The sequence below is a fragment of the Myxine glutinosa genome, unplaced genomic scaffold (assembly GCF_964187855.1).
Source record: "Myxine glutinosa unplaced genomic scaffold, kmMyxGlut1.1 SCAFFOLD_732, whole genome shotgun sequence".
NCBI lineage: Eukaryota > Metazoa > Chordata > Myxini > Myxiniformes > Myxinidae > Myxine > Myxine glutinosa.
The window spans coordinates 17,249-44,263 of NW_027616827.1; the positions used below are offsets into that span (position 1 = coordinate 17,249).

The 27,015-nt window shown below is 43.9% G+C and overlaps 1 protein-coding gene across 1 annotated transcript in view; it reads left to right on the top strand.

Annotated features, from left to right (window-relative positions):
- The first annotated feature begins 559 nt into the window (after positions 1–559).
- LOC137431380 (growth arrest-specific protein 6-like) overlaps positions 560–27,015 on the top strand; it is a 48,568-nt gene continuing 22,112 nt past the window's right edge. The window contains exons 1-3 of the mRNA XM_078768945.1: positions 560–2,763; positions 18,168–18,357; positions 22,546–22,707. Coding sequence (XP_078625071.1) covers positions 18,253–18,357; positions 22,546–22,707 — 267 coding nt within the window. The 5' untranslated portion in view covers positions 560–2,763; positions 18,168–18,252. The remainder of the gene's footprint in view (positions 2,764–18,167; positions 18,358–22,545; positions 22,708–27,015) is intronic.

Sequence of the window (27,015 nt, forward strand, 5' to 3'; positions counted from 1 at the left end):
AGTGAAGTCTTCACTGTCCGGAAGGTCGCAAATCGCAGTTACGATGAATCGCAAATTAGTTTTAATTAGTTTTAAAACATAGTTTAACGGCAACATAGTTTTCCAACGTGAAATAAATGAATACGCTCTCAAATGTGCCGTCCGAGGCAGAGTCTGTTCGCCACGTTCGGCACACGTGATAGCTCGCTGCTCTCTGATTGGTTGAATCGTTTTTTGGACATAGCTCGGTAACTACTTCTTTGATTAATATGAAACCTTGAAAAGGCACATCCTCGGGTCCCCAGCAATATACCTGGCAAGTTTAAAGTATATCGGACCGGTAGTTGTCGAGAAACAGCGGTCACAGACAAACATACATACATACATACATACAAACATACAAACATACAAACATACAAACATACACACAGAGATTACTGGAATTATAGATAGATGTGTCGGGTTTGAGTTTGATTTAGGATTATGTGTCGGGTTTGATTTTGAGTTAGGGTTATGTGTTCGGTTTGAGTTTGAGTTACGGTTATGTGTAGGGTTTGAGTTTGAGATAGGGTTATGTGTCGGGTTTGAGTTTGAGTTAGGGTTATCTGTAGGGTTCAGGCTTGGTTTAGCATTTGTTTTTGAGGATCATTCCAGGCATTATAGAAAGAGTATTGCTTGGGGTTATTGCATTGGTGTTGATGTTGATCTTTCACATCGTAATGGAATTAACGTACAAGGCTGAATGTAGCGTCTTGTTTGTTGGTTTGTTTTTCATAGCTGTTGAAAGCGCTTTAATCCAAAGGCTGATTTAGTCTTTTTATTCCAATCTTTAGTAATATAATACATTTTAATTTTTCTACTTTCGCTTTTCTATTTGTCTTTATTTGCTTTTATTTGATTGCCTCGGAAAGTCTTGGAAATTCCCCTGTACCACATTACATAGTCCATTCATTATACTTATCCGACAAACAATTTTTGCGCATGTGCAAACAATATTGGCTGTGAATACCATGTACATATACTATAATACTGTATAATACGTCACAAGTTTTCAACAAACCTTTATTATGATAATACGGAGAAGGCAAATTAATAATTTTGTCAAAAGGTCAAAAGGTCAAAGTTCAGCATCACATAAAATCTTAAATTTTCATCCAATTGACCTCAAATTTCAATTTACCATTTTAGTTTTCCCATCAAATTTTCAACAAAGCTTTATTATGATAATATGGAGAAGGAAAATTAATAATTTAGTCAAAAGGTCTAAGGTCAAGTTTGCATAAAATAATCAATTTTAATTTAGTATTTTTTTTTACATCCGCCACCAAAGGTGGATGGAGGTTATGTTTTCACCCCTGTCTGTCTGGCTGTCTGTTTGTGAACAAGATATCTCAAAAAGTTGTGGACAGATTCGGACGTAATTTGGTGGAGAGGTAGTGTGCGTGACAAGAACGAAATGATTAGATTTTGGTGAAGATCCGGATTCGGATCCGGCTACTAGAATTTTTAAAGTGATTCTTCACCATTGGGAGATAGGGCCAAAAACGATACATAGCAGGATATCTCAAAAAGTTGTGGACAGAGTTGGACGAAACTTTGTGGACTGCATATGTGTGTGATAAGAACTAATCGATTCAATTTTGCTGAAGACCTGAATATAGATTCGGATATGATAATTATTTAATTTTTAAAGTGATTCTTCCCCATTGAGAGATGGGGCTAAAACCAACATATAGCAGGATATCTCAAAAAGTTATGGACGGATTTGGACGAATCTTGGTGGACCGGTTGAGTGTCTGACAAGGACGAATCGATTACATTTTCGTGAAGATCCTGATCCGGATCCAGCTAGTATAATTTTTAAGTGATTCTTCACCATTGTTTTAAAAATATTTTCGTTATTTTGAGTATACAGAAGACGAAGAAGCCAACTGAATACAAATGGACGCATACGGGCTTTGCATTTTCAGATGCTTTCTAGTTTTATTTGAAATTGTCATATGACGAGTACTATTGGATTTGTAAATGAATCAAACACAGTTCAGGACAGACAGTTGAAGACAGACAAACCCAAGCTAAATTCCATGTGCCAAACTTGGGGATGGGGATGAGTAGGGTGTAGACTAAAGTAATCCTCCAGAAACATTGGGGATAAAGGGGTACATCGATATTGGCAAGAATGGATGGATGATTGTATGTACATGTGTAATATATAAGATGTGTGAGAGAGTCTTGTCAACTAACTTACTTAACAACCATCTTCACTTCTTTGTCACGTCTGTGTCTGTGTGTGTGTGTGTGTATGTGTGTGTGTGTGTGTGTGCGCGTGTGTGTGTAAGAAGACATGAAAAGTGTCCACAGTGCCCCTTCAGTCTACTTGTAGGAATATTGTGCCAAATAGGTTTAGGACCATGGGCTCCACGTCGAGAGTCCTGTCACAAATGAGCTCTTAAATGCAACCATATTTTGCATTTGGTAGATTTACTTGCATTACTCAAAATGTGCAACATGGAGAATGTAGATGAAGATATGGTAAATAAACTTGTGCATACTGAACATAATGTGGAAGCAAATGTGTTGTGATGGTTTTGACTTTATTATTTATGTTTAACAACAATTTGACACTTTTCAACTGCTACTTTCATCTCTTTTCCAACACCCACAGTCTATAAGAGCCTGTAGACAACATGCAAACCAACGCAACCTCCAAGTATTCTACTTAGGGTCCAATTTCAACAAACAACCAGTTGCTCATCTTCGCTTCCAAGTGAAAAAAATAACAGGGTAAAGTTACTTTCATTATTTTCTTGTTCTGTTTATTGTTTCATCATTAATGTCATGGTACCATTTGAAGAGTATCTGTCAGATATGAAATTGGATATTTTCACAATTTTGAGTATCAGCAAATCAATCATTTTTTTTTGCGGTGTAGCTCATAGGGCAAAGCCGTCTACAACAGTGTTTGTCTGTCCATATGTCCGTATGTTCGTATGTTCCCTCAAACGTACACCAATCAGAGCTGACGATCTGGTCACATGACAGGGGTGATGTGATGTCATTACGGCGGTATGGCGGCTGACTCCACACTCCGCCATTTTGATTCCAATTTCGTTCAGGCCGAACATATCGTCGAACCTGTCATATATCACAATCGCCATGCTCTACCTTTACCTTTTTCATTCGTTCTGAAACACAAACAAACCGATTGTTAAAATGACCATCAAATATCGAAATCATAGACGTTATGGGTCTTCCAACGACACAGTACTTAAAGGCCTTAGGCTTCATGCCTTCATGCCTGACCTTCAGGCCACTTCAGACAAATTAACCCAGGTTTCTTAATACAGTAGTATTGTTTTCGTAAAAATAATAATAGCGTTAATAGTAATAATATAGTAAATATAATCGTAATACTACAATCCCTTTGTCATTATTGCAAAGTTTCTAGATTGAAGCGGTGTATGGTTTGTTCATTTGTTGACTCAAAACATAGAATAAACTAATACAGTAGTATTGTTTTCATAATAACAATAATAATACTAATAATAATAATAATAATAATAATAATGATAGCATTAATACTCATGATATAGTAAATATAATCATAACGCTGCAATCCCTTTGTTCTTATTGCAAAGTTTCTAGATTGAAGCGGTGTATGGTTGGTTCATTGTTGACTCGAAACATAGAATAAACCAGTGTCTCAAGGCAAAACATTTTTAATACAAACATTATTTGCTAACTAGTATCCCCACCCAGGTCATGTTATCCTCTTCAACTAAAGTATCAAACAAGCACGGCTACACCAATTTTATACTTTTGGTCTCGTTTATAATAGATATTGATTGACAATTTTTGTTGTCGTACAATATTGTTACGGATCTCAAATGTCGGCTCTCCCCTTATCAAGAGGGGGTTAATCCCCTTGTCCTTTAATCTGGCCGACGCGACCCTGGAAGTTATAACGTCCTTCCCGGCACGGCATTAGGTAGGTTTTGTTAGGCCTAGGGATTCGCTACTACCTAAGTACTAACGCCGACCGGAAACGAGGGAATAACTCCCACTCGAATCACGGATATTGATGGAATATTGCCGAGCGGACAGCAATCCGCGATCTGAGCTGTTAACCGAGACTAGACCCGATTATAGCAGTTGCGATCGTGCCACGCTTACCCAATTAGAGAAAAGACTGATGTGATCGGATGGAGAGGAAACCAGGAAAACAGGAAGAACAGATGGGTTTATTAACAAATGTACAAAGAAGAAGAGGAAACGAAAAAATGTACAAGAAAGGAAGAGGAAGGAAAAGTACACAGGGCAGTCTTACTACAGTCTTAACTTATTCCCTGGACAAACAGGCCCATCTCACACACAGTCACTCACACGGGGATTGCAGATGGTCGGGTGGGAGGTCACCAGCGCGTCCAGGCTCCAGTCCGGCTCCGGTCCAGGCGATGAAAAACCCGGCAGGCAGCTCGTATTGTAACGTACCGTGAGCGGACAATTTATAATGACGGGGGAAGGCTGCTATACTGCGTACGTAATATGCGCATGGCTCGCTCCAAGCGCCCCCTTCCCAATGTCCTGCTTTGAAATACCAATGCCAGCGAGCCCTCTTTGATCAAGCTCATAAGCTTCCTCTGTGCACAGTTCTGTAATCAGCACGCTTCCTTGCAGTCCTTCAAATCGCATCAGTCCTGGACAGTCCTTAGCGAGAGTCCTTTTAGCACAAGCTTTCTATGAGAGTCCTGTAAAAGGGCTTTTGCACGTGCTTTTGTAAGTCAAGCCAGCGATCGCTCCGCCAGCCCCAACCACGCCCTGTCAGGCGATGTCACTCCAGCCCTTGTTGGCTGGTTATTGCTTACCAGCCCTGCCCTGATGGCTGGGTGACGTGGCCACACCTTCTCCCTGGCGCTCAACCCCTTTTTCCGGGCTTCACCTCGAGCAAGCTCACGCTCAAGGGCAGCAAAGGCTGCGGCCAAGGAGAGTACCACATTGGGAGGGGCCATGGGGCACAGACTGGAGAGCGCGCTTAATGGTGTCGCTTGGAGGGGGGCTGCAAAAATGGACGGAAGGGCCTACTCTTATTTGATTGACACAACGCTTATGGAAATAACTTATGTCCTATGGTGACCTACGTGTTGCTTGTGGCCTATCTATGTGGTGCTACCTTTAACCTTTAATGATGTGATATTTACAGCAAGTGTGGGTTCTCAAAACCGCAACACTGCACCCCTCCTTTTGCCAGGCTCATTCCGAGCCGATTGATACCTGGGTCAGGACTATCTTTTAACAATTAGTGTGACACTTAGGTGTGGTTACCCTCTACTTTTAACCTACTACCCTGAGTGCGACAGTTTTAACACTAGATATGTCCCACCTGCTGCGTTGTGTCCTACCTAACTGACTCACGCCCACAATTAACCGAATTACGGAATGGTTCTCAAACTAAACATTTAAGCCGGTGGGGAGCATTATTTACAAGACACTACTATTTAATTATTTACATAACTATAACCCAGGACCTGTCTTTTGTGGGAAAACGAAGAATTGTTTGAAAAGAGGAAATACCCTATGCACTGCACTGCACCGACACACCATACACCCATATGCACAATAAATGCACCATAATAATAATAAAAAATGCATGAAAAGCACCAGCACCAAAATGCACAAAAACATTTCAACAATCATAAATGATGCCTTGTCCTTGTCTTGACTGCTGGGCCAATGGATCTTGGCTGTATCTTCTTGCTTGATGTTAATTAATTAATAAAAAGGGCAGAAACCGCGTCCGCTTTTTTTATTTATGGCCAGCAGGGCCAACTCAAGTGGTCCGCCTGCATGGCATTGATGCCACTTAAAACAGTGGTCCACAAGTCAGATACTGCTGGCAGCAATGGTCTGTCCCAGCAAAGGTGCCAGGCCACAGAACGTGTGGTCCATATGGTGTATCAGTGCAGCCAGGCAGGCAGCAAGGTGCAGGCAGCAAGAGTGTGGCCGCACAATTCAGGACACCTGCACACTCCCCTCGCACAAAAGACCATGGTCCATGAGTGGGGAAGGAAGACAAAGTAGAGGTTAGTGGGGGGCAAGGGCGCAAGGGTACACATCAATACAAGGTAATGCGACATGAGGGGCACTGGAGAGCGAGCGGAGAAAGCTCGTCCCAAGTCGTACGTAACCCCCCATGTCAATCTACACTACCCTTGCCCCTCCCCATATTTACACAATTTACAAATCCGTCTCTACTGTCTCGTCCCCCATATCTCCCCTAAACCAAATTCGTCACCAATCCCTCCCAAGAAGGAAGGGATGGAATCGCCCACAATGTCTCATTGTCTCACCCATGTCAAGTTGATATTGATATCACGTGTTTTTGATGGCTTTTTGATGCATGGCTTTCACGAGCATTGCCTCTCAATTCCTCATTTGCTCACCAGCACCACCAAGACTCCCATTCACAATGCCTCATTTTAAGCCCATGCACACTGTGGTTCCCACAATTACACACACACAGCATCATCTGACTATCTCCTTCCCTCTAATACTAGTGCTTTCCCTGTCATCCCTTATACAGACTTGGCATTTAATATGGAATATTTTTTTTGTGGGGGTGAACTTACTTTTCAAGATGTCTTAGAACCAAAAGTTCATTGGAATTATGTTGAAATTATTCTAGATTTTGTTAATGTGACCTTTAAAAGAAACAAAAACCACACTTGACATTTCGAAACAAATAAATTGATCCTTGAAAGTGATGTAAATTGATATCGAACTCAATTCACGGACAGTACTGTGTTAAACTTCTGTACGTTTTCCAGAAGTATCTCTTTATTTTGCACATTAGCCAAATTTTTTTTAACAAAAACAAAAGTTAAATTACGACTGGGATTACGGATAGTAAAATTACAGTTCAGTACTTCGTGTAACCCCCACGAGCATTCAGGAGAGCACGTACACGTTGAGGCATGCTGTTCACGAGATTTGCCAAGGTTTGGACAGGAATCGCTTGCCATGCAGTGACAATAGCCTGCTGCAATTCACGCACAGAGGTCGGCTGCTGGTCCAAGTGGTCGATTTGACGCGTTAATTCTGCCCACAAGTTCTCTATCGGATTCATATCCGGGGACATGGCAGGCCACTCCATATGCTCTACACCACGGTCAGCAAGAAAGTGTTGGATCATGCGAGCACGATGAGGCCATGCATTGTCATCTTGGAAGACAATGTTTCCTCGAAAGGCTGCATGAGCAAATGGAAGCAATGTTTCTTCCAGAATGGCCCTGTACCTGAACTGGTTCAGGTTTCCATTCAGAACAACCAGGTCAGTTTTGCCCCCTGCATGAAAAGCAGCCCAAACCATCACCCCACCACCTCCAGCTTGGACTCTTGGCACTATACCATCTTTGTTGTAGGCTTCATGCACTTGTCTGCACACTCGGACGCGGCCATCTTGACGATAGACCAGAAATCTAGACTCGTCACTGAAGATCACGTGATTCCAGTGTCATGGCTGCCATTGACGGTGCTCTCTGGCCCACTGCATTCGGCACTGGCGGTGTTGTCTGGTCAGGCGTGGCTTTCTCAGGGGACGCCTGGCACGATAGCCTGCTTGAACCAGTCATTGGTTGACTAGCCTTCTGGATACAGGCACATTTGTCAGTTGCTGCCACTCAGACCTAAGACGATTAGCTGACTTGGTACAGCCATTGCAGACTAACCGGTGCAGCAGGCGATCATCCCTCCTTGTGGTTCTGCGTGGACGTTCTGGCCTCGGTATTGGAGTAGGGACATCCCTCTGAGCATTTGTTTCAGGATCTTTGACACCTGACCTTGAGTGATGCCATACTGCCGAGCAATAGCACGCTGTTTCATGCCGTAATTTCGTAAAGCCACCACTCCATGACAAACAGCATCGTCGAGCTGACGGACCATCTCCAGAGGAAGCGGCAATAACTTTTGGAGATGTGCAGCAGTTGTTTTCCACTTATGCAGAACGCAACAACCCTTGTATACCCGACTGTGAAGCCAATCATCAAATGCACCTGTCTGTACATTTTGCCATGCCACCTGTGATCTAATCCTGTTGTTGACTTCTTGCTGCGACAGACAATCAGTGACATGGTTCTTTTAACAAATAAATCACCAAAGTGTAAAAGAAACTCACCAGATTGATATACTGAGTTAAGAAAGTAAACCCAAGTCAAGAAAAAAAAATATTCCATATTAATTGCCAAGTCTTTACCAAGCACATCCCTCGTCATTATCAACCAACTAATCTCTCTACGTCCCCACTACTTGTACAATGTCACTACTTAATGCTCAAGTCTCCTAAAGTCATCTTTCTAAATTCCTAACATTATCCTAGCCCTCCCTGGCTAGCTCTCACCGCCAAACCCCATAAATCTACCGCTCCTCTGCCCCAAAATAAACGATGTGAGGGATGGTAGATCGTTGGTTGACAAGTTGACACGTTGGTTGACGTTGCTTGACATTCTACAATGGATACCATTCGCCAATACTACTACCATTCGTCCACTCCACTCGAGCCTCTCAGTGCGCTGTAATACATTTTTACTGTTCGGCTTCGAAAAGCCGGCAATGCATACTGGTGGTTGGTCTACTGTTGGTTGGGTCCGTCCAGCATTTTCGATTCTGGGGAGGAGGCATACTCAGGCCGAGGTTCCAGGGTCCATCTCGGCGTGGAGCCCTTCGGTCTCCGGCCCGATGGCCCAACCTGCCCCGGTCGGAGCACCGTGCCCGCCAGGGGGCGAAGGTCCGACCTGGCCTTTCTCCCCCGAAATCGTGCCGTTCGCCGCTACGACGCGGCACCGACCATACAGGGCGGGACCCGGCACGAATCGTGCACGGCGCTCCTTGCAAGAGCGCCATGGCAACGATCCCCGCCGGCCCCTGCAGCACACAAAGAACACCACGCCCCAAGAGCTCGCGTCGGCTATACGTCGGCCTAAGCGCTGCCCCGGTCAGCGTCGATGCTCGAGTCACATTCTCACCTTCACACGCGACCCTTTTCTCACTCGCACATCCCATACACTCCGTTATCACACACTCCTCTGTGGCACACCTCTCTTCCACGCACTCCTCCCGTGCACTCTCCCCCATTACGTACTCCGTACCCACCATGGGCGTGCACTCTTGCATCCACCCACTCAGCGCACACCTACCCATGGGTGTGCAATCTCCCACTGCACACCCAATCACGTGCTCCGGTGTGCATCCCCACACACGCTCCTCAACACGCTCCGGTGTGCATCCTCGCACACTCTCTCCATCCATCTCACACTCTGTGTCACACTCACTCCCACTTTCACAATCTGTAACACATTCACTCTTCGGCGCACACCTTTTCCTCACACGCGCATCGTTTCCATTCACACAGCGCACCACGGACCTTCCACAAGCGCCCGGGTGACGCCGGGATCCCGAGCGCGCGAAAAACCTTTTTGCGCCAAACCTTTTCGCGCCATATACAGCCATGCTCACCTTTGGGATTCTTCTCTCCACACGCAGCTGCAAACTTTCATTGGGGTTAGGAAGTACTGCATCATGATGCGAACGCGGACTTTGCACATTTTCCATCTCTTCCTCCCGCGATTGCTTTTCTAAGTCCGCCGTTTCTTCCACCCCAATTTCCACTATAATGATTTCATTTTCTTTTTTCTCGACGACCGCTGGCGCTAATAAAATAAAATTTTCTAATTCTGCGGTCGTCGGCTTTTCTATTCTCCATGTCGCGATTTCCACCCCGGTCCACCCGGCTGTGCTTTGCTCACCCTCGCTTAACCCACGCTCCTCAAACCGCGCTACCCCGTCACATACCATCGTGCCTTTCCCACTCGACCTGCGGTCAATGTCCTTCCCCAATGCTTTTATTTCATACCTGGCTTCCAACCTCGCTAACCCCTTGTTTATTTCTCTGGCTTGGCCATTCACGTCCTCCAATTGGCCCCCTAATTTGCTTTCTAATCCCCCAATTTGACTGATCAATTGCTCCCCCATTCTATTTTCCAAATTACTTAACCCATCTCTCAATTCCCCAATTTGGTTTTCCACTCCCTCGCCCATTCTGTTTTCCATTCGTTCCAATTGTTCTCCCATCTTGTCAATGCTGTCGTTCTTTTTTTGTATTTCCACCATGAATTGTGCCATGAAGGCTTGCATGTCGACCACCCTCTTTTGCGCAGCGGGCGCGGCCCTCGCCGCCATGTGCGAGGCACCGCCATTTTGTGCGCCTGCAACCACTACTGCCACACCCTCATTAACTGCATCCTCCTCCATTCCTCCAAATTGTCCCACTTCTTCCCCGGGGTCCTGGGTTGATTCGAACCCTTCCTCTACCCCCTCATTTCCCACCACCGGCATCCGATCGCCTTGGCTATCCATGGCACGATTTAATTTAGATGGTTTAATAAAATTTCGGTTGCTCGTAATTTCGACTAAATTTGTCCAAAATATAAAAAATTTGGTTCGGGTCCCAAATCCCACTCCTGACACCAATTGTTACGGATCTCAAACGTCGGCTCTCCCCTTATCAAGAGGGGGTTAATCCCCTTGTCCTTTTATCTGGCCGACGCAACCCTGGAAGTTATAACGTCTTTCCCGGCGCGGCATTAGGTAGGATTTGTTAGGCCTAGGGATTCGCTACTACCTAAGTACTAACGCCGACCGGAAACGAGGGAATAACTCCCACTCGAATCACGGATATTGATGGAATATTGCTGAGCGGATAGCAATCCGCGATCCAAGCTTTTAACCAAGACTAGACCCGATTATAGCGGTTGCGATCGTGCCACACTTACCCAATTAGAGAAAAGACTGATGCAATCGGATGGAGAGGAAACCAGGAAAACAGGAAGAACAGTTGGGTTTATTAACAAATGTACAAAGAAGAAGAGGAAATGAAAGAATGTACAAGAAAGGAAGAGGAAGGAAAAGTACACAGGGCAGTCTTACTACAGTCTTAACTTATTCCCTGGACAAACGGGCCCCCCTCACACACAGTCACTCACACGGGGATTGCAGATGGTCGGGTAGGAGGTCACCAGCGTGTCCAGGCTCCAGTCCGGCTCCGGTCCAGGCAATGAAAAACCCGGCAGGCAGCTCGTATTGTAACGTAACGCGAGCGGACAATTTATAATGACGGGGGAAGGCTGGTATACTGCGTATGTCATATGCGCACGACTCGCTCCAAGCGCCCCCTTCCCAATGTCCTGCTTTGAAATACCAATGCCAGCGAGCCCTCTTTTATCAAGCTCATAAGCTTCCTCTGTGCACAGTTCTGTAATCAGTGCGCTTCCTTGCAGTCCTTCAAATCGCATCAGTTCTGAACAGTCCTTAGCGAGAGTCCTTTTAGTACAAGCTTCCTACGAGAGTCCTGTAAAAGGGCTTTTGCGCGCGCTTTTATAAGTCAAGCCAGCGATCGCTCCACCAGCCCCAACCACGCCCTGTCAGGCGATGTCACTCCAGCCCTGGTTGGCTGGTTATTGCTTACCGGCCCCGCCCTTACGGCTGGGTGACGTGGCCACACCTTCTCCCTGGCACTCCGCCCCCTTTTTCCGGGCTTCAGCTCGTGGCTTATGGTGGCGTTGAGCGAGCTCACGCTCAAGGGCAGCGAAGGCTGCAGCCAAGGAGCGTACCAAATTGGGAGGGGCCATGGGGCACAGACTGGAGAGCGCGCTTAATGGTGTCGCTTGGAGGGGGGCTGCAAAAATGGACGGAAGGGCCTACTCTTATTTGATTGACACAACGCAGATTCAACTATTGGGGATGGCCTTATCTAACACAGACTATGAAATAATTGACGTCCTATGGTGACCTACGTGTTGCTTGTGGCCTATCTATGGGGTGCTACCTTTAACCTTTAATGATGTGATATTTACAACAAGTGTGGGTTCTCAAAACCGCAACAATATTAATCAATCTAATTTCCAAATATCAAGATAATATATCTTCTATTTATCACAAAAACGGTTACTAAATAATAAATTTGTCTTCATTGTGGTGGAGTTAAAATATTTCCAGGGGATTATATTTCATTAAGATTAATTATATTAAACCTTTTTTTTTTTAAAGAAATGTTAATATTTATTTGAAAATTTTTTATTTTTGAAATTTTTAGAAATCTGTATTTATATTTTAACTTCTTCCTCTGTACATATTGCATTTATAGAGAATAGTTATTTACATACCACAGCTTCAACAACTAGGTCAGGTTTTTCCATGTATAAAGCTCACGAAGGCATTGAAGAATGAGAAAAGTTTGGCTTTTTTAATTGCCCAGGTCAATAGCAACTTTGTGGTTCTTTGGACACATCTGTGTACAAGAAACACATTCTGGCTCAAATAACTGAAATAAGAGACAAAACTGTCCGCGGCATAAAGCAGTATCAGTTCCATCACTGCAAACCACAGCATCAGTCAGTCTACATAGTTGAGAAGGCATTTATTGACAAATTGCAGTTTATCATCTTATTGGGTTCGGTTGGGGTGGGAGAGGGATTTTGCTTCAGCCTTCAGTTCTATTGTTGTACTTACTTTAACTATATAAAACTTTTGAGCATTACATATCTGATTGTAGATGTCTTACTGTTACATATTTATGTGAATGTATGTGAATTACCATGCAGGTGTTTGCTTCCGTGTGTAGTATATTAAGTTGTTGTGTAGTTGTTGTGGTTGGAGGGTCAGGAGCCCTTCTGAAAGAGTGGCAGGAAACGGAAGTGGCCGGAAGCGGAAGTGACGGGAAACGGAGGAGAAAAAACACGAGGAAAAGGAAGGTTTCTTCTTCCTCGCCCCGCGACGACGAGAAGGTGGAATCGACCTTACGCTGCGCGGAAAACGCGCCGTTGCGAAACGTCTGGCGAGAGGAGTTACCTGGGCGGTAAATACCTTTGGACACGTCCAGTCACTGTGAGTTCGTGCACGAAACCAAGCGTCCGGGACAGTTTGCCCCGTCTACAAAGACGCGTACGGGTCCGCACGTTGGGCCTCGCTCGCGTCGGAAGCCGCGCTGGGTTTGCCCCGTGGCTTGGAAAGGAGGTGCGCTGCAGCCGCGGCCCCAGTCCGAGACGGCACGTTTAGAGCACGTCCGCCCGGGGCTCGTTCAACCGCCCGTGTGCGGAGAGGAGAGACATTGACCACGGAGGGAGTCAGGAGTGGGGCTCACGTGAGGAATGTATAAGATTAAGATGGCCATCTTAGAGTTTGTGTAGATGAGTTCACATGGTTGTAATATTGATTGTGCCTGGTTGTGTATTGTTGATTGCTCGGGGAAAATCTCCGTGGTTGTGTCTTTGAAAGTGTTTGGTATCATTACCATTGGAAATATATACTTGCACATCAGTTGTCGCCTGGGTGAAATTCCTATGGATTGCGTGGCGAATGCGCCTATATAATACTATTTGCTGGCGAAGGTCCTCTCACGGTCCGGGGGTCACCGAGACCTGGTATGCACTGAGGGGACCACGTAACAGAATTGGGGGCTCGTCCAAATTACGATTTGCGGTTTCGCAATTGGGTCTACGTCCGGGATCTAAAAGTGTATAAAATAATAAAATAATAATATTTTTGGTAATTAAAATTTATTAATTAATTATTAATTGGTAATATTTTTTTTTGAGAAATTGGGGAAAGTCTTGGGGTGAAGGTTAACAGGTGTTAACGATAGGCACCATGGCGTTTGTGGCACAGAACTTTGGGGTAACCCCGAGTGAGGCACAGTTCCGAGCGTTGCTAAAGTCGGATCTCTTGAAATTGGCCAAACATTTTAACTTGGAGGTCCGAACTAATTTGAGGAAGGCAGAGTTGCAGGCCACGGTGATACAATCTATGGTGGGATTAGGAACATGGGACGAGTTAGCCTGGGAGTGGCTACCCGAAGAACCAGAAGACGTGGAGCTCCGGAAACTGGAGTTGCAATTACGGAGCCAGGAACGGATCAAAGAAGAAGAAAGGAAAGCAGAAAAGGAAAGAGCAGAAGAAGAAAGGAAAGCAGAAAAGGAAAGAGCAGAAGAAGAAAGGAAAGCAGAAAAGGAAAGAGCAGAAGAAGAAAGGAAAGCAGAGGAGAGGAGAGAAGAGAAACGAGCAGAGGAAAGGAGAGTGGAACGAGAACTCCAGGAAAGGTTAGCAGAAGAAGAAAGGAAAGCAGAAAAGGAAAGAGCAGAAGAAGAAAGGAAAGCAGAGGAGAGGAGAGAAGAGAAACAAGCAGAGGAAAGGAGAGTGGAAAGAGAACTCCAGGAAAGAAGAGAAAAGGAACAAGCAGAGGAAAGGAGAGCTGCAAGGGACCTCGAAGCAGAGGAGAGAAAAGCGGAAAGGGAATTAAAGGAACGTGACATGGAGCTTCAGCAAGAAATCAAAGTCAAGGAGCTGGAGTTAATGAGAGAACGGGGAGAGGCACCACCCTTGCTGACGGGGTCGACACCTCACCAGAAAACCTGGGATGTGGGCAGACATGTGAGGCTGGTTCCACCGTTCAGTGAAAAGGAAGTCGCGAAATTCTTCCCACACTTTGAGAAAGTGGCTCGACAATTAAACTGGCCGGAGGAGGCCTGGACCATACTCGTACAAAGTGTGCTGGTGGGGAAAGCTCAGGAAATTTATTCGGCGCTACCAATGGACCAATGTGCAGATTATGAGGTACTGAAGAAGCACATCCTCAAGGCCTATGAGTTGGTTCCGGAAGCTTACAGGCAAAAATTCAGGAATGCCAGGAAGAGGGAGAGTGAGACCCATGTGGAGTTTGCCAGAGTGAAAGAAAACATGTTTGATCGGTGGTGTGAGTCAAAAGGAGTCGGGAAAGACTTCGAGACATTGCGGGACTTGATCCTGGTGGAGGAATTCCAGCAGTGTGTCCACGAGGACATCAAAGTGTACCTGCAGGAAAAGAAGGTACCAAAGTTGTGGGACGCAGCCACCATGGCAGATGATTATGCCTTAACCCACCGAATAGGGGTCCACGAACCTAACTCCTCGCCTAGATCTCCGCAGGGGAGGTGGGGAACAGCAGGTGCGGAGAACGACCATACATGGCGGCGGCCTCGAGATGATTATGGGGACAACTATGATACCCCACCGGTTCGAAATCAGAGGGATGCGGGCCCAAGACAAACTTATAGTTCGGGGGGCCCGAGGCAGACCCCGAGTTTTTCCTCCGGGCCTACTTGCGCGTTTTGCAAAAAACCTGGACACTTGATGTCCAGTTGTTACCTCATGAAAAGGGACAACCCAGAGCGGAGTCCGACTATTACAACTCCGAATGCGATGGCTAGCGTAAGAAATCGCCATCAAGAGGGTTACCAACCATTTGTTTCCGAGGGGTTTGTGTCACTGGATGGAGCCTCGACTAACCGGAGACCGGTTAGGATATTGAGAGACACAGGGGCCCATCAATCTTTAATGCTTGAAGGCATTTTGCCATGGTCCGAGGAGACGGCAACGGGGGATAGTGTTCGTTTACAGGGGATCGGGGGCGGTGTTAGTGCTCCCCTTCAGGTCATCCAGTTGGAGTCCGATTTGGTGTCAGGACCGGTCACCGTCGGTTTACAAGCCACGTTTCCTGTAGAGGGTGTATCTGTGGTTCTCGGGAATGATTTGGCCGGGGGTCAAGTTTATGGTAACCTGAGGGTTGAGAAAGAGCCCAGCAGGGAAAATAACACCACGCCAGCTCGGGATGGTGACAAAAGTGCCAAGTTATTTGTAGGGGGACTGAACTTCAAAACAGAGGAAGAAGTTCTGACCTCTGTCTTCAACAGATATGGGCCGCTGGTGGAAGTGCGGTTGGTAAGAGACTGGGAAACGCAACAGTCAAGAGGGTTCGGCTTTGTCACGTTTGCCAGCACAAACGACGCCAGAGAGGCAGAGAAGAATTGGAATGGCAAGGATTTGGAGGGTCGGACCATAACAGTAGGGAAGGCATTTCGTAGGCGTCGAGAGGTCTACAGGAGAGGACAACTGGGCGGTAGTTTTGGTGGTGGCCGCAGTCAATATTATTATGGAGGCTCCCTGAGTTACGGCCGCTCCCGAAGGAAGAATTGGCAAAGTAGTGGCCGAGAAGAAGACCGGTATTCAGGGGACTACAGGGACCAGTGGTCCCACCCTAATTATTAGGGACGTTCCGAGAAGTTGAAGCACTGAAGGCGGCGGAGCCGCCGAGCCAAGATTCCTACACGAATTAACCGTGAACGCCGTTCCTAAAGGCGCCCATGTAGAGAACTTTCCTGCACGGACTAACCGTGAACTCCACGTTCCTCAAGGCGCCCATGTAGAGAACTTTCCTGCACGGACTAACCGTGAACTCCGCGTTCCTAAAGGCATCCATGTAGTGAATACTCGGCTTGGCCTCCCGGAAAAGTGCTATCGAGTGGCTTAACTGGCTTTATTTTTAAGTGATAACTGTGCCCGGGGGGAATTGATAATGTGGGGGGGTTGAGTTATCTGGTTTATTTCTCCAAATTGGCCGGCAAAGAAAGTTTTCGCTGGGTTCAAACTTTCTTTCTTGAAGGGGGGGAGTGTTACATATTTATGTGAATGTATGTGAATTACCATGCAGGTGTTTGCTTCCGTGTGTAGTATATTAAGTTGTTGTGTAGTTGTTGTGGTTGGAGGGTCAGGAGCCCTTCTGAAAGAGTGGCAGGAAACGGAAGTGGCCGGAAGCGGAAGTGACGGGAAACGGAGGAGAAAAAACACGAGGAAAAGGAAGGTTTCTTCTTCCTCGCCCCGCGACGACGAGAAGGTGGAATCGACCTTACGCTGCGCGGAAAACGCGCCGTTGCGAAACGTCTGGCGAGAGGAGTTACCTGGGCGGTAAATACCTTTGGACACGTCCAGTCACTGTGAGTTCGTGCACGAAACCAAGCGTCCGGGACAGTTTGCCCCGTCTACAAAGACGCGTACGGGTCCGCACGTTGGGCCTCGCTCGCGTCGGAAGCCGCGCTGGGTTTGCCCCGTGGCTTGGAAAGGAGGTGCGCTGCAGCCGCGGCCCCAGTCCGAGACGGCACGTTTAGAGCACGTCCGCCCGGGGCTCGTTCAACCGCCCGTGTGCGGAGAGGAGAGACATTGACCACGGAGGGAGTCAGGAGTGGGGCTCACGTGAGGAATGTATAAGATTAAGATGGCCATCTTAGAGTTTGTGTAGATGAGTTCACATGGTTGTAATATTGATTGTGCCTGGTTGTGTATTGTTGATTGCTCGGGGAAAATCTCCGTGGTTGTGTCTTTGAAAGTGTTTGGTATCATTACCATTGGAAATATATACTTGCACATCAGTTGTCGCCTGGGTGAAATTCCTATGGATTGCGTGGCGAATGCGCCTATATAATACTATTTGCTGGCGAAGGTCCTCTCACGGTCCGGGGGTCACCGAGACCTGGTATGCACTGAGGGGACCACGTAACACTTACCAATAACACCAAAATGAATTGCTTTATACGCCATAATAATTCAAATAGAAAACAATACATTTTGTCCATTTTGAAATAAAATTTTCTGTCATTAATAATGCAATTTTCTTCATGAAAACCGCTTGTAAAATTATGAAACAATCATGGAGGTAAGGAAAGTATTTTTTAAATGTTTATTGAATTACCATGATCACCAAATTGTATTTATGCAGTGTTGCATAAAATCCTGCACTCCGTCTCAAATATACCAATTTTTTTTGAAAGCCTATATAAAAGCCTTTATTTATTTAAAAAAGGGGTTTATAGAAAAAAGTTATACCACAATCTGGAGTGACACCCACCCTAGAAATGTTCCAGAATGGTTGCCCTAACAGAAAATGCAATTAAACCTTGTATGTGGTGTGGGCTGAGCAAACACCCATTTTTAAGGTCTTTACAGGAAATAGCTCCTGGATGACACGAGGATTTGGTGAGTTAGGCCAGAACCCTGGGCAAATTCCAAATTCCTGCCATCTTCAATTGAACCTCAGGCCCGACTTGACAGTTCATGAAGGACTTGGATCAAAAACTTTATCCGGCTGTTGCCACAAAAAGTGGGAATAATTCAGGCCTTTAATAGTGGTCGTTTTAATCTCCACAAATCAGTATGATTTTATATTATGTTTTGGTCCCTTTATCGTGCAAGTTACCAGATTATTTATAGTAAGAATTTCTACATTTATCCAATAGGTGTTCAATTTTGTATTTTCATGTACAACACCTCCCTAGCACTCGCTCCACGTTTGATCTTCGCACTTGGGATTTGGAAGGCACAATATTCTATGCAGAAACTCACGACTACCAAGACTGGTTTATGCTTGCCCTTCGCAATGGGCAGTTGGAGGTCCAGGTTAGGAACCGTGTGGGACCTCTAGTCATTAAAGGTGGTCCTTCTGTGAGTGATGGAAAGTGGCACGCAGTGAGTATATCCTCTTCATCTGACGGCTCTGGAAATGCATATTGTTTGATTTAGTTCACTTGCATTTATTCTCCCATTTTAATTATATCCAAGTATATTATATTACTCTTTCAGGATATATTTCTCTTTTAGCTTCTATTTCCTATTGATAGGAAGGGTGTTTGTGTTTCGCTCGTTGTATTGACAGTTAACTCATGTGCACATTGTTTACTGTTCTTTATCATTCGTAGATATTGCATTTACTTTGAAATATATTTCCCTGGATCATTAACAAGTGCTGCATATATATATATATACATATATATATATATATATATATATATATATATATGTATGTATATATATGTATATATATATATATATATATATATATATATATATAATATTATATATATATATATATATATATAATATTATATATATATATATATATATATATATATATATATATATATATATATAATATTATATATATATATATATATATATATATATATATATATATATATATATATATATATATATATATATATATATATATATACATACATACATACATATAAAAGAAATATATATATATATTTTTTGTTACTTGCCGGAAAAGGCAAGTATGTTGATTGGTTGGTTTGTCTGTTTGTCTGTCTGTCTGTCTGTTTGTTCGCAATACTACGTCTACACTGTTGTGCGTAGAATCGCCAAACTTTACACGCATATTTGTCTTGCCCTGGAATAGACTGCATCCAATTGATGACGTCGTTGCTCACTTGGTTCGGCCGCCATCTTGGAAAAACCGAAAAAAATTGCACCTATATATCTCCGAAAGCGCTGAATAGAAAAAAATCGAGACATGGCTCATTGTAAAGAACTCTCCATAGGGAATAAAATATGTTAATGATGATGTCACCGGTCACGTGGTTCGGCCGCCATCTTGGAAAAACCGAAAAAAATTGCACCTATATATCTCCGAAAGTGCTGAATAGAAAAAATTGAGACATGGCTCATTGCAAAGAACTCTCCATGGGAATAAAATATGTTAATGACGATGTCATAGGTGCCTCCATTATGATGTCATAATTCGATAAGTACAACACTTCATCCAATAAAGATGAAATTTCTTGAGCATCATCAATGAATAAATTAGTTTAGAAAACAAATAATGATGACTTCATCGGTCACATGGTTCGGCCGCCATATTTGTCCAAAATGGCCGATATAAAAGTACTTTCCGGCAAGTCCTCGGTCTCTGACAGATTTTTCATCTGTTTGTCTGTCTGTCTGTTTGTCTGTTTGTCTGTCTGTTTGTTCGCAGTACTACGTCGACACCGTTGCACGTAGAATCGCCAAACTTTACACACATATTTGTCTTGCCCTGGAATAGACTGTGCCAAATTTTTAACTCTCTCGGCCCAAGTCCTCCATGATGACGTCATAATTCGATAATTCGACGGCATAAACTGGTGGAGAAAAAAATTAATGGTGACGTCATTGGTCACGTGGTTCGGCCGCCATCTTGGAAAAACAGAAAAACTTTGCACCTCTATATCTCCGAAAGTGCTCAATAGAAAAAATTGAGGCATGGCTCATTGTAAAGAACTCTCCATGGGGAATAAAATATGTTAATGATGATGTCATAGGTGCATTATGATAGATGATGTCATTATGACATCATAATTCGACAAGTACAAAACTTCATCTGATCAAGATTAAATTTCTTGAGCATAATCTAGGAATAAATTAGTTTAGAAAATAAATAATGATGACGTCATCTGTCACATGGTTCTGCCGCCATATTTGTCCAACATGGCCGACTAAAAAAAGAACATTCCGGCAAGTACTCGGTCTCTGACCAATTTTTAATTTGTTTGTTTGTCTGCACGCACTAATCTCCTGAACAGTGAAAGATAGGAGGAAACCTCTAAAACAAAAAATGTCGGGACAGGCCCCAGGAAGGTTATAGGCTAGGTGGCGAGGCCAGTCGAGGCCCACCTTGGCCGGGCTGGGCCCATTTCGCAATTAAATGCTGAGCTGAATTATAGTAGTCAATCTTCTACGGCCGCGAGTAAAAGCTGAATTATAGTAGTAAATTCATTCAAAAATAACCAAAAATGTCGGGACGGGCCCCAGGAAGGTTATAGTCTTGGTGCCGAGGGCCGGTCGAGGCCGCTTCGGCCGGGCTGGGCCCATTTCGCAATTAAAAGCTGAGCTGAATTATAGTTGTCAATCTTCTATGGCCACAAGTAAAAGCTGAATTATCGTAGTAAATTCATTCAAAAAGAACCCGGGCAACGCCGGGTGCTTTCGGCTAGTATATATATATATATATATATATATATATATATATATATATATACACACATACACATATATATATATATATATATATATATTAAAATGTATATGTATATATATATATATATATATGTATATGTATACATATATACAGTGCATTCAGAAAGTATTCAGACCCCTTCACTTTTTTCACATTTTGTTGTGTTGCAGCCTTATGCTGAAGTCGTTTAAATTCATTTTTCCCCTCATAAATCTACACTCAATACCCCATAATGACAAAGAGAAAACAGGATTTTAGAAAGTTTTGCAAATTTCTTGAAAAGAAAAAACTGAAATATCATATTTACATGAGTATTCAGACCCTTGCTTTGACACTTGAAATTTAGCTCAGGTGTCTCCCATTTCTCTTGATCATCTTTGAGATGTTTCTACACCTTGATTGGGCTCCACCTGTGGTAAATTCAATTGATTGGACATGATTTGGAAAGGCACACACCTGTCTATATAAGGTCTCACAGCTGACAGTGCATATCAGAGCAAAAACCAAGCCATGAGGTCGAAGGAACTGCCTGCAGAGCTCAAAGACAGGATTGTGTCGAGGCACAGATCTGGGGAAGCCTATAATTATATGATTATGATTTATACTCGGTTATGAGGCTACAGTTTCTGAATTGCTAGCTCCCGAATGGAATTATTTTCTGTTTTTATCACACTTCACACTTGTACAAGTCAATGATAATAGCGCAGACAAATCTTTCCTTTTATTGTTCTTTCTTTACCTCGGCCACCGAATGTGGACAGAGGTTATGTATTCATCCTTGTTTGTCTGTCTCTCTGTGAGCAAGATATCTCAAAAAGTTATGGTAGACACAGGAGCGTCGAGAGCCAGCCTGGGCCCCGAGGGAAACAACATCGGGGTCCCCACACCCACTCTTTCTCTCTTTTATAACTTTTAAAGGAACTTTCTTTGATGGAAAACAAAAAACCTTTTGAACTAATGGTCACTTTTATTTAGCATTATGATCGAAAATAAAGGAGATACTGGGACGTTTCGACCGATTGAGTCAATTTGCACCCCGACTGTTGAACACTATTTCTCCATAAGATTGGCAAAATCATCCGTGAGAAGATGGTTAATAAAATTTTTTTGGACAAAGTGGATGCAAACCCATTTCTTTGTGATGCACATTTCTGGTTAATAACCATTTTCTGTGAAGTTTGAAACTGTACCATTAACTGCAGGTAAATGTCGCTTTGTTTCCGGCAAGAAAGCCAGCAAGGAAAGCAAAATCCGCTTCTCGGTTTAAATGTAACGATGAGGAAATGAGGATGAGTCGATGAGGGGTTTCACTGTACTGTTCCTTTTTTGAGTACACCAGATATTTATTGAGCCGTACACCAGATATTTATCCCTTTCACTGGTCCTAAATAGAGTTGAAAAAGACCTAAGAATCTACCCGAACCCAAACGATGGAAAAGGTCTAAAATTCACTACAGACCAATCCCTCTTCCCCCAATAAACATATCAGCAAGGAAAGCAAGATCAGCTTCTGGGTTTAAATGTAACGATGAGGAAATGAGGATGAGTCGATGAGGGGTTTCACTGTACTGTTTAAAATTTTTTACAGGAGAAGCTCGGGCCCCTCACGGACCACGGGCCCCGAGGCAGCGATCCCACCCCCTCCCCCCCCGATTTCCCCCTCTCGACAACCCTGGGTGGACAGGTTGGGTGTGTGACAAGAACAAGCTGATTTGATTTTTGTTCAGGTGTGAATCCAGATCCGGCCTATCGGTGGGATACAAAACGTAAACTGTTCAGCCTGGCATAGGTATGTGCTCTACTGGGTGCCCTTCTATTTTTTCCTAATTGTTATCATCATCACTTATTTTCTGCCTTAGGTATCAGTTAGTAAGACGAGGGACAGTGTCGTCATTACACTGGATGGGTCAGAGGTCATCAATGCAAATGACCCCAAGCTCTTCCAAACAATGTCGAATCCCATGGAGATGCACTTGAGCATTGGTGGGATCCCTACCAATGCACCTGACCTCGTTAAACTGGTTTGTATCTTTCCTTTCTCATGAGAAATATTTTTTCCCTCATTGTGGTTCATGCAACAGATTACATTTTTATTATGGGAGTCAATAAATTTAGATTTGTAGCCCCCAACTTGGTCTCAGTCTGGCCTGGGGGCTTGTATTTTGTGTGCTGTCAGTTTCTACCTCCGTCCGTCCATGCATCTGTCCGGAGTCTTTACTCAAAAATTACTCCGTCCATGCATCTGTCCGGAGTCTTTACTCAAACATTACTCCGTCCATGCATCTGTCCGGAGTCTATACTAAAAAATTACTCTGTCCATGCATCTGTCCGGAGTCTTTACTCAAAAATTACTCCGTCCATGCATCTGTCCGGAGTCTTTACTCAAAAATTACCCCGTCCATGCATCTATCCGGAGTCTTTACTCAAAAATTACTCCATCTGTGCATCTGTCCGGAGTCTTTACTCAAAAATTACTCCGTCTATGCATCTGTCCGGAGTCTTTACTCAAAAATTACTCCGTCCATGCATCTGTCCGGAGTCTTTACTCAAAAATTACTCCGTCCATGCATCTGTCCGGAGTCTTTACTCAAAAATTACTCCATCCATGCATCTGTCCGGAGTCTTTACTCAAAAATTACCCCATCCATGCATCTGTCTGGAGTCTTTACTCAAATATTACTCCGTCCATGCATCTGTCCGGAGTCTTTACTCAAAAATTACTCCGTCCATACATCTGTCCGGAGTCTTTACTCAAAAATTACTCCGTCCATGCATCTGTCCAGAGTCTTTACTCAAAAATTACTCCATCCAAGCATCTATCCGGAGTCTTTACTCAAAAATTACTCTGTCCATGCATCTGTCCGGAGTCTTTACTCAAAAATTACTCCGTCCGTGCATCTGTCCGGAGTCTTCACTCAAAAATTACTCCGTCCATGCATCTGTCCGGAGTCTTTACTCAAAAATTACTCCGTCCATGCATCTGTCCGGAGTCTTTACTCAAAAATCACTGGACGCATTTACTGTATTTCAAATTTTTCACATGTATGCAATAAAATCTGGCCATCAGGCCCATCAAATTATTTTGGAATTGGTGGGAATTTTGATTTTTGGGAATAAATTTTTTTTTTACAGGAGAGAAAATGTGGTACAGGATTGTAATGCTTTCAAGAACCATTATGTATTTACATAAACTTACCATCTCCTCTACAATCACTGAACTTAGAATTATTCATTTATTTTATTCACTTTACCATCTCCACTACAAACATGTAATTTTGAATTATTCATTTATTTATATACACAATACAGTACACCATCGCCACGACAAAAACAGAACTTTGAATTATTAATTTATTTTATACCCTTCACCATCTCCTCTACTTATATAATACCATAAATAATTCGTTTATTTATACACATTTTATCATCTCAATGACCAAAACACCACCTTTACTTATTTATTTTTTATATACACTTTACCACCTACACTACCAACATACAACTATGAATTATTTATTTATTTATATACACTTTACCACCTACACGACCTACATACAACTATGAATTATTTATTTATTTATATACACTTTACCACATGCACTACCAACATACAACTATGAATTATTTATTTTATACACTTTAACATCTGGTAATCAATGGAATACTGCTCTCCCCTCTGGGCTGGTGCTCCTGCCTCACACCGAGCTCGTCTTCACGCTGTTGAAACCAAAGCATTCAGAATCATTGGAATCTCCCGCGATGAAGCTAACTCCAAGGGCCTCTCACTCACTCACCGCAGGCAGGTTGGTGGTCTTTCCATCTTCTACCGACTCCTCTCTGGCCTTGCCCCCCCAGCTCTCTCTCTGTGCTCTGTCCCGCAAATATTCCTACAGGTCGCACAAGATCTGCCTGCAACCCTCTTATGGTTAAACTGCCAAAATCAAGACTCTCTGCTCACCTTCACTCCTTCATTCCTCTTTTCTCCCGCCTCTGGAACAAACTCCCTCACTCTCTTCAATCCCACTCCACCCTCCAGGTCTTTAAAACAGCTGTTCACCACCATCTCTTATCTTCCCCCATCCAAAACCTTGATCTTTTCTACCCCCGCTAATTTTCACCCCAATTCCACTTTTTTGAAATACCAACTTCTGTCCTGGAAGTCCTTGGTGTCCTTGTGTTTTAGACTTCTCCCCCCCCCCCCGCCCCCCTTCCCACGCCTCCTCCCCCCAAGCCCTCTCCCTCCCACACATCTCCCTGCTCTTAAATGTTGTGTGCTCTCAAGTGTTTGTGTGCTTCCCATTCTCTTGTCTTCCGCTCCCTCTTTTTATATATTTTGTTTGTCTGGTTGATTTGTTTGTGAAGTAAATGTTAGCTCTTTCACGAGCCTCGATTCAGTATACAAAAAAAAAAAAAAAAAATCTGCAATACTGCAAAAAGAGTATGGCAGTATTCCATAATTATACTGTAGGGATGGCAGGGGAAAAAATGGCCACCTCATCAAATATGTTTTCAAAATGATATCCTGAAAAGCTATTATAGAGTGAAGTCATCAGCCTTTAAACTTTTCGCACTGACTTTAAATTTGTTTTGATAGGAGGATAAAAGCGAAAAATCACGGAGTTGTTAAATCCACCGTTGCTTAACACTTGGTTTCTGTGGAAAATGATAAATGCTGCAGGTATGACTCCCCGATTGCTGAATACAATCTGGCATGAAACAGTGCAGCATTTGCACATAGCCATGGCGGCCATATCATGAGTGTAAAATTTAAGTTGTTTATTAAGTTAACTTAAGATGGTAAGTATTAAGTTCTGTCACTCAAGCTTTTGGGTCTCACTATCTGCCATGATCTTTCCTGGGAAAACCACATTTCCAAGCTGGCCTCCAAAGCCAGTCGCCGACTGGGCATCCTCCGTCATGCGAAGTCCTTCCTTGGCACACCTGAGCTCCTCACCACATACAAGGCTTTCTTCCGCAGCTCAATGGAATACTGTTCCCCCCTCTGGGCTGGTGCTTCTGCCTCACACCGAGCTCGACTTTACGCTGTTGAAACCAAAGCTTTCAGAATCATTGGAATCTCCCGCGATGAAGCTAACTCCGAGGGCCTTTCACTCACTCACCGCAGGCAGGTTGGTGGTCTTTCTGTCTTCTACTGACTCCTCTCCAGCCTTGCTCCCCCAGCTCCCTCTGAGCTCTGTCCCCCAAATATTCCTGCAGGTCGCACAAGATCTGCCTGCAACCCTCTTATGGTTAAACTGCCAAAATCAAGACTCTCTGCTCACCCTCACTCTTTCATTCCTCTTTACTCCCGCCTCTGGAACAAACTCCCTTACTCTCTTCAATCCCACTCATCCCTCCAGGTCTTTAAAACAGCTGTTCACCACCATCTCTTATCTTCCCCCATCCAAATCCTTGATCTTTTCTACCCCTGCTAATTTCACCCCAAATCCACTTTTTTTTGAAATACCGACTTCTTTCCTGGAAGTCCTGGCAGTGTCCATGTGTTTTATACCTCTCTTCCCCCTTTCCATGCCTCCTCCCCCAAAGCCCTCTCCCTCCCACAGATCTCCCGATGTCTGTGTTCTCTACTGTTGTACTTGTGTGCTTCCCTCTCTCTCCCCATCTTGTCTACCGCTCCCTTTATTTTATGTTTTATGTGTCAGTTTGGTTTTTTGTGATTAATGTTAGCTCTTACATGAGCCTCGATCTTGTATCCAAAAAAAAAAAAAAACCTTTTAGAATCATTGAATTAGAATCATTGAATTAGAATCATTGAACCTCCCATGATGAAACTGATTCTGAGGGCCTTTTACTCCCTCACCCCAGGCAGGTTGGCAATCTTTCTGTCTTCTACCAACTCCTCTCCGGCCTAGCTCCCACTGCTCTGTCTATGCTCTGTTCCCCTTTCCAGGGAGCAAATGGACGCACAACATCTGTCAGCAACCCTCTTCTGGTGAAACCCAAACTTCCGATCCCTACTCGTCCCTTATTTACCACCCATTTGCTCTGAAACCTGATACAGTCCTTCTACTCGATGGTCCACAGGCTTCCCTCTCTCTCCCTTACTTAACTTAGTATTACAACTTAGTTTTACTTAGTATTACTTAATTAGTATATTAATTAATTATTATTAGTATTATTAGTACTAGGGCATGCCCGTACTATATATATATCTAAAATTATATCCCCCCCCTCTATTTACATGAAATGGTTTGGTCCAAAGCGAACGGCTTGCGAGTACGGTGACAATCCCCCCCCTCTATTTACATGAAATGGTTTGGTCCAAAGCGAACGGCTTGCGAGTACGGTGACAATCCCCCCCCTCTATT